Below are 12,383 nucleotides of genomic sequence, written 5' to 3'. Positions count from 1 at the left end.
CAGTTAATAAGACGCCTAGTCGTGAGTGCAATTTTACAACACAAAGTGTTACAGTGATAAAGAATTTAAATGAAACTGTTGGAAAACAAACTGTATTAAAAAGAACAGTTAAGCCTCGTCAATCGAATATTTCGTCCTTCAATTCACTAAAATATGTGAAGAATTATCAAAAATTAAATAACAAATTTTATCCTCAGGACCATTATAATCAACAACAATATAAAACTCCGATAGAAAATGCAATGTATAATCAAACTGGTATAGGTAGATTAAAAAAAGAATCAGTTTCAACTCAAAATGTGACTGTCGTGCGCGAACTGCAATCCCAAAACCTGTCGAAAGATTTCGCCACGGAAAGTCCTGACCTACATCCTTCAGAAACGTACAGTAAAGCAAGCAACGATAACGTTATTAGTGTAATTCACCTTCAAAGAGAGGATTCCCCTATATCAGCGAGCAATAATGAGGTAGATCGCAATGATGATATCGTCAACAACGAGAAAGTTAATTACAAGCTAGTAGACAGATTAAAACATATACAGAATGTTGCTATGCAAAACCAAGCAGCTCTTGTACACGACGATTTCATTGTTCACGGCCAATTAGTAAAAAAGGATTTCGACATGGCAGAACAAAAGAGATTTAATGAGGTAAGAAGTAATATTCTACGCAACAAAAAGCCATCAACGGACAGTGTTAGTAATCTACCAGAAAAGATTCATGGCATGCAAAGCACTGGAACATATAAAGTAAAAACATCAGTACAGAGTCAACAGCCTCAATATCCTGCCAGTTCCCAAAATCTTTCCGTCCAATCAAATCTGGAAAAATACAATTCAACATTTGACTGCCAACATCCAAGAGAGGTCGCCAAGGTAGAAAACATTTTGTGTATGGTATGTATTAACTGCAGTATCATAATTTGCTAATTTAAGTCTGTAGCTCTGCTTGTTTTATAATATTTCTAATTTGTATACGTCATAAATAGCACTGTTATTTTTCTTTACCGTAAAACAACACGAACATAAACGACTTATTATACTATTACCCTCTACACATTTTTATTTATGTATTTTTAGAAACTTTAATTTTAAACTAAAATTACTTACTTTTCTCGCGATTTTCTTATTTAGGAAGGAATACGGAAAAAATCTTTCTTCTTCATAGAGGAAATGCATAATGTAAATTGCATCATTCTCAATAATGCTATATTCTTAGGTTTCGATTTTTCCCTAATGCTGTTTTTTCTATATGTTTTTAATTTACGTTTAATTCATGTTCAGTAAAGATTTTAATAAAGACAATTAATTTTTCATTCAATACTGTGAATTCCTATATTTATCGGGTTCTATGTTTATGATTTCTCAAAACATTATTTCGTAGACATTGATTTAATTCTATTCTTTCTTTGTTATAAAGACTGCATGAATTGTACTCGCGATATCGACGAACTTAATAAACCCTCGAAAAATTGATGAAATTTCAGTATATGTCATCATTATGTTGTCTCCTAACTTTGATGAGATGTCTGTTACACTTTCAGGAAAAACCCAAATTCCTTCCCGATTTCAAAAATCCGTGCTGGCGAGACAGTCCGACAACTTTTCTAAGGTGTCTGCCATACTTTCACATATTCGGAACATGCAAGTCTGGGACAACAGACCTATTTCATCGAATGCTTCACCATCCGCAAATTATCCCTAATAAGGGTATATTGTCAAAAGAGACATGGTTCTGGAGCTGGAAACGGTATGGTGAGTAAGGTCCGCCGAAGTGTTGGAACTAGGGACGGTATGGGGAGTAAGGTCATCCGTAATGTTGGAACTGGGGACGGCATGGTGAGTAAGGTCCCCCTTAATGTTTAACCTGGGGACGGTATGGTAAGTAAGGTCTCCCTTAATGTTGAGCATGGGGAGGGTATGGTGAGTAAGGTCCTCCGAGGTGTTGGAACTGGGAAAGGTATGGTAAGTAAGGTCCCCCTTAATGTTGAACCTGGGGAGGGTATGGTGAGTAAGGTCCTCCGAAGTGTTGGAACTGGGGAAGAAGTGTTGAGTAAGGTCATCAGTAATATTTGAACTGGGGACGGCATGGTGAGTAAGGTCATCGTAATGTTTGAACTGGGGACGGCATGGTGAGTAAAGTCATCCGTTGTGTTAGAACTGGGGACGGTATGGCGAATAAAGTTATATGTAGTGTTGAACCTGGGGACGGTATGGTAGATAAGGTCCCCCGTAATATTGAACCTGGGGACGGTATGGTGAGTAAAGTCATCCGTTGTGTTGGAACTGGGGAAGGTTTGTTGAGTAAGGTAAGGCTCGTTAACGTTGTCACAGTTCATGAATCTTTCATCATCTATATACTTTCCTGGCTGCGTCAAAACTTATTTTTCTTCGCCAGTTTCAAACCAAATTACTTTCTAATTCATGTAGTTAAGTTTGATGACAGTATGACCCTGTCTTACGCTTGTAAACTAACTTTTCACCTCCTCTGTAGACCCCAGAGACTCATGAGAAAAAGGAAAAATGATTAACGAATTGAAGAATTAGACGAAAAATTAAAAATGCAAATAGTAATCATTGTTTCATTATTTCGTTGTCTCATGGTGTGTCATGTTGCTTCTGAATATTTAAAATTTCATGTTTATAATTTTCTTCTTTTTGTTTTTCAAACAGATCGATTTATTGGAATTCGAAACAATCGAACGGTCCCTGGTATGTTGGACTTCTATAAACATAATTCTTAAATAATAACTCCATAAATATTTTTTTTGTAAATGATCCGAATTTTTATGCTATCAATGATACAATGGAATATTCATTGCTTCAGTATTCTGATGCTGTAGGTATGACAGATTTCCGTAAAGTTTTACTTGCCATTGTCAGATTTTGCTTCAGTCTATTATCAGTGTGATGAAATCCATTACCTTTATACCATATACGTAAATGGGAGGTGTTATCGGCTAAACCGTTTTGTTGTTCCACGTCACGTCATCACTTCATTGCATCATATGTATTGTGACGTCACTGTAATTCCGGATATATATAGTCCGTAATATTTTCCGTATTCCTAGACCGCCTTTTCGACTCTATAATTAGTCACTACCAAAGTGCATTTTGAAAGATCAACATGGATGCCGCCGGATTTGCAAATTTTGTTGTGAGGCCCCAATCATCTCTCTGAATAAATCTGAGGATTGTATGATTTTATCTGTTTGTTACAGTTACCAAATGAAGAGGTAATGAGCGAGATTAACATTAGTTTTTGCTGGTTTCATACAATAATTGTTAAAATTGTTTTTCACGATTTCTTGCGAAAGTATTGAAACATTAGGAGAAACAGAAATTTAAATTCGTTTTGATTTCATTAGACATTTAGGAATTCGTAACGACTTTTTTTTTTACCTTGCCTGCAACATGGTAAAATGAAAAGCCAACAATCATATATGAATGAAGTAATGCAATATCTTCTATTTGTCGAGTAGACAAGATGTTTTTACAGATCAAATTATGATATTTACAAATCATTCGTCAACTGAAAATATTCTTAACATTATTGCATTTTTTTCTTTATGTGAATTACGGTAACTGGAATAACTCAAATATATATATATATATATATATATATATATATATATATATATTACAGAATATTATATCGTACCAAGATATATCCTGTTTTTGTGTTGAATCAATAATTTATCATGGAGTTTTACAGATATTGAACTAAATCATTTATCAAAATTCTTAAGGCTTCATAAATCATAAAATGCAAACGAATGTAAGAATAGGTGGACACGGGCTCATTCAGCCAAACACAGCATAGCTGTTTATATAATGGGCGTCATCATACTGAGGGGCATTTAAGCGGTAAATTAAGGCTAAAAGGTAGAACCCTGGCATTCCAACACGTGACAAAAGACTATCATGTTTCAATGACTATCTTTATAACCATGCAGGCCGGGCGATGACTCTGAAAGGTTTCACAGATTTCTTCGACGCAAAGGCGATTGACAATTGCATTACAAATGGGAATTCGTCTTGCCACAATCTCGTTACAGGTACTCCAGCCTATCAAGGACTATTAAGGTAGACTGTCCTAACGTTTAGATTTTTTTTATCTTCTACGATAAAGATTTTACTTACTCTTGTCGGTAACAACAGATAATTGTCAACTAGTGTTTATTTAAAAAATTAAAGTGGTCTGTTTAACATGCCAACCTCAAGTGTTTTATGACTAAAATTATAATTGGAATGTGGATTTTTTGTTTTGTCACCCTTGTTAAATAAAGTCCTGTATATTTCATAGGAAAAGTAAGCCCACTACAAATTTGTTTTTTCCTAAACATATCAGTAACTTTATTTTGAATGCATAAGGAGTTCCGCATGTTCTGTCAATGTTTGTTGATAATGTTTTAATGTTACATGTGCTATAAAATGCAAGGTCATGGCGATCCGATGGATATTTGGGATTTCACAAGATGGAGGAATATTTCACAGAATAACCCTATGGCACAGGAACCTAAAGTGACTACGCCCTATCTAGTGCATCACGTGAACCCTGATATCAAACTGATAGCTCTGCTGCGAGAGCCTGCTGAGAGGTAAATTTCCGTAAACAGTTTGCGTGTCTTTTTTATATACAATATTTCATTTATTATATCCATGTCCATTACTGATTCTCAATTGATCAAGAAGCGTAACTTACATGGACTGACCAAGAATAACATGAAAAATTTTGTCGATGAAGCCAATGACACTGACGTTGCAGATATCTTATAGTTTTGGAATAACGTCATGTGCATGTGTAATTTTTACCCCACAGCCCGAAAGGGTGTGGGGTATTGCGATCACGCACGGCGTCCGTCCGTCTGTCTTTCTGTTTTACCGTCCACAATTGCATACCGCTTATTATCTCAAAAACTACATCACCGGTCATTACCATTTTCACTGGGGATGTTGGGCCTATGGACCAACACAACCCTATTGTTTTTCGTCACCGCGCGATATCCAATACTGCGGTTACGACCACCATCTTGAATTGGCATTCCGCTCATTATCTCAAGAACGACATCACCGGCGATCACCATTTTCGCTGGGCATGTTAGGTCTATGGACCTACACAACCCTATTGTTTTTCGTCGTCGCCCGATATCCATAATGAGCGGAATGCAAATGCCAACAAAAATCTACAGGCTTATTTACGTCCATAGAGCCAAAATACTCAGTGAAAATGGTGATCTCCGGTGATCTCATTCTTGAGATAACTTTCCACTCACCCGAACCGCACATTTTCAACTTTATAAGAAGGCTGTGGGGGTATTTCCCGCGTTTGCGGAGTTATTTTTAACCGTGCAAGTATTCTAATGAATTAAAACGAGGCATGTAGGTTTTGCCAATGTATGCTTCATTGAGCCATGCGATATATTTTGAACGTTTTGAAATTAAGGTTCAAATAGTATAGGAGATATGGCGCCAGAAACTTTCTCTAAAACCTTGAGAGTTCACCTTGACATAATTTTGCTACATTATGCATAATATTATCCCAAAATGCATCCAATGGGCGATATAGTCATTACTTACTGGAATGGTGTGTCGAAGACTGCACCGAAGTAAAACAAGTAAATAAAGACCGCATTCTGTCTTACACAGCAATCCCTTCAGCTCCGGTTTGTGGTTCAAAGTGTAAAAGATAAATAAACATGTAAACAAACTCAATTTTTAAAAAGCCGGAAATTACTAACAGCTTGGGAAGTCTTCATTTATTTCATAGTGTATCAGAAGTACAACAAAATATCGGAATTTGGTTTATTTTTTGCCTCTCTTTAAGTGAGTACAAGCAACTTTAGTCAAAATATTTTAAACGATTTTTTGTCCCTTCTTGACAAAGCCATTAAACCTTGCAATTCTTCCAAACATTAAAACTGTTTAATTTTATTATTGTCAAAAGAAGGTGTGAAAATACAAAATATTCGTTCTTTAAATTCATATATCTATATGTGTACTTACTTATAAAATACAAAACGTCTCAAAGCATCTCGATTTCACGAGGTATTTGCACACCTGATTAAATCACCGTATATTAACTATACCAAACACAGTTGATATTCCCACACTTGCAAATGTATATTGCAGGACATATTCCCACTATCTCCACCTACGCTATGGGGAAACAAAAGAGGCATTCCACTTCCACGTGGTCAAGACCATCAAGTACCTAAGAGACTGTGAGAAGCATGGTCGACTACGAGCTTGTGTATATAGACGAGGTTTTAGAATGGTGGTAATGTAAATTTTAGGTCACTGTCAAGAAAGGAATGAACGCATTTCTTCCAAATAGCTAAGTTTTAATTTCAGATAAAAATAGTTTTCAGTTCATATAAAGATTAACACAATGTTTAACTGTATGCTTGATGTATTTGTCCTTAATCTCATTGATCTACATAAAAACACTGGATTTTTATAACACAGGCCCCATTACACGCTAGTCTGTATTATCTGCATTTGACTGAGTGGCTGAAGGTATTCCCAAGAAAACAGATACTCCTACTGACCACTGAGGAATACCACAAGGACACGGCAGGCACACTTCGTACTGTGTTCAGACATTTAGATCTAGGTAAGATACTTCGTTTTGTGTTCAGAGAATAGAATCTAGGTAATGGCATTATGTACTTTGTTCTAACACTATAATCTAGGTAAGTTCATTTTGTGTCGTGTTCGAATACCATGGTTATTTTGTATCGTGTTCGAATACCATAATATTGGTAAGGGTAATTTTGTGTCATGTTCCAACACCAGGATCTAGGTAAGGTCATTTTGTGCCGTGTTGCAACAGAATCTAGGTAATCGCTCTGTGTACTGTGTTCAAACGTCAGAACCTAGGTAATGTCCCTCTATATTGTGTCCAGACGCCAGAATCTAGGTAATTCCTCTTTGTACTATGTCCAGACGCCAGAACCTATGTAATGCCTCTCTGTACTGTGTCCAGACGTATGAACCTACGTAATGCCTCTCTGTACTGTGTCCAGAGGTTATGATATAGGTATTGTTACCCTGTACTTTGTTAAGATACCAGAATCTAAGCACTGTCACTTTATACTGTGTTTAGACACAAAACTTTGGTAAGGTCGCCTTGACTGTGTTCAGACGTATGCGTATAAGTAAGATCTCTTCTCGCTGTTTACAAATCCCAATCGCGGTAAGGTCACTTCGTTGATTGTATTCAGACGCCTAAATCTAGGCTAGATGACTTAGATGACACATTTTCCGATTCTTCAAACGTCCGGGCTAGTAATGTATCGTTCAGGCAGCACTAATAGGGAACTTGCCATTAACCGAATATTGATTACGAGTATCTACGTTGAATTTGGTAATATAATTATTTACTAGAATCCTTATTAGTGACAAAATATTCACTTAAACCTTGGTTATCAGCAATGTTGTATGATTTTAAAGACAAAATAAAATTGGGTCTCAAAGTTTGTCCCGCAAGAAAAGTATGGGCGAGTCCCGGATTAGTCATCAAATATCACTAGTCGGTTTCACATCCATGTGTATTATATTTCAAGTTTAATTGCAACATAGGTTGTTATTTCCCTGTAAGACTACAGTACTGAGTCTTGCTGTCATGTTAAACCTACAGTACGGATTGTTATTTTCCAATTATGAATACAGTATGTGTATTTTTCCCAAATCAAATTACTGTATAAATCATTGTCTAGTTAAAAGTTCAGCACGCGTTATTTCCCAGTTAAATTAAAGTGTGGGTTGGTATCTTCAAGTTATACTACAGTATGAGGTATAATCTTCTAGTTATGATATAGTATTGGTTATTTCTCAGTTAAACTAAAGTGTTGGTTCTAGGTATATTACAGCATGAGGTATAATTTCCATTTTATCATAAAGTCTTGATTAAATTCCATTTAAACGTTAGTATGGCTTTTTATTTCTTCAGTGAAACTAGTTTGGATTATTAATCTCCAGTTTAATTACAGTAAGAATTATTGTTTTCCAATCTAATTACAGTATGGAATATAATTTTCTAGTTATGATACAGTACAGTGGTATTTGTCCTGGTCAGATTGCATTCATCAACCAGAGACTTTGTAGCATAACGTGAGCACGCCCGATACATCACCAGAAAGATCATGGAGGTTTTTAGTCTACCTGGCGACAAAGCACACGTTAAGGAATTATCATTTAAAACGCCATTCAACAGTTTCAACTTTTCGAAGGGCTTAAAATGATTTAAACATTGTAATATTCATTTTGAGTATTTATGAGTTTCGCGTGGTATTTGTCCCGGTCAGACAGTATTCATGAACTAGTGACTTTGTAGCTTAAAGTAAGCACCTGTTTTTGTGGCTGCCTACGTCCGCCATCTTGAAAAGACCATTCCCTATATGGAAAGGATATAAAAACAAGTCAGCCAACCAGTTGCAATTGTTTCTTGAGAAGTACTGGATGGTTCTTTCTCAGATTGCATATGAAGGTTTCCCTTGGTCCCTAGTTGAGAGCTTTTGACTTTGGTACAGACAAAAAAAAAAAAAAAAAAAAAATGGTCGATAGACGACCACATTGGATTTTACCGTCAGAGATTATTGTCGCTACTTCTTTACAGGAATTTTCAAAATTAATGAAAATTAATCAAAATTAATTAATCGGCAAAAAAAAAAAAAAAAAAAAAATGGTCGATAGACGACCACATTGGATTTTACCGTCAGAGATTATTGTCGCTACTTCTTTACAGGAATTTTCAAAATTCTTCTAATTTTGAAAAAAAAGTGAGAATAGAATTAAAGGGGAAATATTTAACTTCCAAAGAACAAAGAAAGATCAAACAGTGATGGGCGCTAACATTGTTATACTTGTCTTAAATTCTAAACAAACGACAGTACCCACGAAACCAGAATAAATATGTTCCTCTCAAAAATAAATGTTCTTTCATTAAATGGAATTTTTATTGGATTTTTTTTATCTAACCATCGAGTATCAACATCATTTCTCTAAGAACTGGTTTTATCTTTGTAGATCCGATGTCTGACTCAGATCTTGTAAGAGTGGCAAATCGACGTAAGAAGTATGTTTCGTCACTGAAAGCAAAATTGGGAGACATGCTGCCGCAAACAGAAACACTTCTTCGAAAATATTTTAAAAAGTCTATTCACAAACTTGTGGCGTTACTAAATGATACAAAATATTTAACTTGGATTGATAACAATTCATCTAGAGACAAAACAAAAAAATCATTTAACACACCATTCAATAAGAAAAGCAGTTCAAAAGTTCACATGAATACAAAATACGGAGACAAAAAGACGTTACAGACTATTCATGGCCTCAGATTACCCACAAATAATATACCACGTGCTGATTTCCCTTCAAATATACTTCAGGTGTTCAAGTTTCCTTCAACTCAACGACCAAATGATTCATTCCATTCCAATTCTATACCTAATGCGAATTTATCTCCAAACAGAGTGCAATATAATCAATTGCGTTCTAATAAAATATATGAAGTTAACTTACTACCAAAAAACATGCTGAAGAACAAACCCCTGCTGAGTACACCCTTCAAACCTGTACAGACTTCAAATAAAATTCCAACTACAACACCTTCTTCAGACACAACACCACGCACCAAACAAAATTCAAACATAATTCCTCCCTTTGAATTCACTTAAAGTACAAGATCAGATATCAATTTACAAACAAATTCCCATTCCAGAAACACACTGTTCTATCTAAAATGAAACATTGCATTCACATTGAATTCCCATCATGAAATTTTCTATTAATAAGCAAAATTAAGTTTTTATATGAGCCCCTTAATTAAAAGCCAGAAATAAAGACAAATGAGCATGAATGTAAATAAACAACTGTGTTATTTGTGCGTTCTTTTTTCTGTTGTTTCCTGTTTCCATTGCAGAGAATACTTTAAAACACAATGTGTAGGTAGTGCATGGCTCGTTCAAGACTGGATACACAAAACGTGTTTGCCCTAGTGGATCGATTATTCAGTAGAGAGGTCATGACCTGATGCTCATCCTTACCCGTTATATAGAGATCATGCTATGTTTGATAAGAGGTCGGTCCATGTTCAGAATGTGAACCATTCGGTGCTAGCATTTGGTTAAAGAAAGAAAAATTACGGTAAAAACAGTCCTTCCGTAGATCCGTTCTGGTAATTAAAATTCCATAGAAAGCGGATTTAATTATAGAATTGGGATACCTGTGAGTACTTTGAAATTCACATTATTAATGTATAAATTATATGCTGTTTATGAGCTGTAAGGCTTCAAGTTAAATATATAATGAATGAACACACCTAGCCATTGCCTGGAACCTGTCGGTGGGGGGATTCTTGGTCATGACAAGACAATAATTGATTCGACTGTGAATTAACCTGAATAAGGTAACAAGACAGCCAGTTTTACATAAAGGAATAACTCTTGGCATATTAAAATTAGTGATTTTTTCGTCAAAAAGTCACAAAACTCGCTATGTCATTTGTCACGAAGGCAAGTCGAAGGTGAATAAATCTAAGTACACAATATCGTCATAGAAGCAAATACAAGATTGTATGTGCTACTGGTAGCCTCTATAGTCGTACGTTTACAAATAGGCATTGGAATCCAAACTTTTACATACGGAGGGTATAGTGCCCTTTTGTGCCAAAAATGAAAAAAGTATGCTTTTGGGGAAAACGCCACAATATTTCTTCATTCTTTTATGAAAACTAATCATGAACCTCCTGATAATAACATGATAAATATGTTATTTCTGAAGTATAGTGAACCGAAATAAAATGTTTACACTTGGTTTTATTAATACAAAAGGACTGTCACCTTCACGAATAATCCATTACAGTGAAATTTAAACTTTCAAATAGTCGTCATGTTCCCTGATAAATGTTCTTACAACTACTTGTTCTATATTCTAACAAGAATGCTCAATGATAGATTTAAGTTGGTTTACACATTAAACACCCTAATCTGGAATCCAATATGGGTTCTTCGTCCTAGAATCTGATCGCGATGTCATTGTTAGTCTATATCGCCCATATATAATGCCTTGAAGATGACGATTCGTGGCGAAATCAACCTTACTTGAAGTCTGTCTTAAACGTTTGTCTTTTGAATGCAAAGGCTTACTGGTTTCCAAATGCATGAAGTATCCTAAAAGTGCAGGATACTGCATACATGGACAAATATTCCCAAGGTTATCTGTCCAGTATGCCACTAGCAATAATAATCCTTAAATGGAGACGGAGCTGTCATGCTGGATCCAAACATTGTACTTTACTCTGCTCTTATGTCTCGAGTGGATCTGACGTCATACAATGAATGCCTATGGATCCAGATCTCGTAGTCCCCATCATCACTGAGGTGCTCACTTATGTAGCCAGTTGTCAATGACATTAGGTATGTGCCACAGGATATTGTCATGTCTAACTTTGGAAAGTCACAATTATCTGCAGTAGCATTTAGTTTGGTGACAAAGAGTGACTTGGTAAGATGTGGCTCATTTTTCACAAGATGAGCCGAGTTTTGGTGAACACTAAGGCGCGTCTTCATTGTGGCTCCTCTGCTCTTGTGTTCCAACATATATTGGTCCTCTGATTCTTATGTTACAGGCCGTTACGAGTGCCTCGATGACATCAACGAAATAGTTGGAGACAAGTTGTGTTTTGAAAAACAGCCATTGCTTGAATCGTCCGTGATATGATTCCACTATCCATCTGTATTTAGTTATAGATCTATCAAGATTAGCTTGTAGGTCGCCATGTCGAGTCTGCCTTGGTTTTAGATATTTTTTATTTAACCATACGATTCCAAATCTGACAAAACACCCCTAACCCCTCGATCAACGATGACTTCATCTTTCTCCAGAAAAGACTATCAATGCTGGCTTTTGTAATTTTCGCAAAATCATCGCTTCCAGGAAAAAAGGTCCTACTGTACACAGAATGTAAACATAAGGCAGAGTTACGCTCATGAACTTCAAATAGTTCCCCTTCCTCTGGAAATTGACATATTAAACAGAATTGAACAATGATATTTCCGTCTTCTTTTTTACCAAGAACAACAGTAGTGCATCCTGGTGGTTTGGAGTGTAAATACCAGTGCCAATAGAGGATGAACAATAAGAAAGAAATTTTAGAAACTGTTCTTGTCCAGGCTTTACAATCTGTACCATCTAGACAGGAGAAATGCGGAGTACATTGTATTTTAAATAGTCAAGTAATTTGTGAAAATATAGAATTTTTGCAGGCATTTTTGGGAGTAAAAATGGTGAAAATATGCTTCTACTTATATAATTTGTTCATTATTCAGGAGTTCAGAAATCAATCTCAGAATATTTCACTAACACGTCAGACCAACG

At 35.7% G+C, this 12,383-nt stretch overlaps 1 protein-coding gene across 1 annotated transcript; it reads left to right on the top strand.

The window, feature by feature from the left end:
* The first annotated feature begins 242 nt into the window (after positions 1–242).
* On the top strand, positions 243–9,682 carry LOC132553732 (uncharacterized). Its single transcript, XM_060218004.1, has 8 exons — positions 243–896; positions 1,544–1,754; positions 2,673–2,711; positions 3,956–4,057; positions 4,441–4,600; positions 6,132–6,279; positions 6,468–6,615; positions 9,030–9,682. The coding sequence occupies exons 1-8, from the start codon at positions 243–245 to the stop codon at positions 9,680–9,682; spliced, it is 2,115 nt and encodes a 704-aa protein (XP_060073987.1).
* Positions 9,683–12,383: the final 2,701 nt, after the last annotated feature.

The sequence above is a fragment of the Ylistrum balloti genome, unplaced genomic scaffold (genome assembly GCF_031769215.1).
Source record: "Ylistrum balloti isolate Yb309-2 unplaced genomic scaffold, AGI_CSIRO_Ybal_v1 Utg370346, whole genome shotgun sequence".
NCBI classification, from domain to species: domain Eukaryota; kingdom Metazoa; phylum Mollusca; class Bivalvia; order Pectinida; family Pectinidae; genus Ylistrum; species Ylistrum balloti.
The sequence above is the reverse complement of the archived record's forward strand: the minus strand, read 5'-3'. Positions and strand labels throughout refer to the sequence as shown.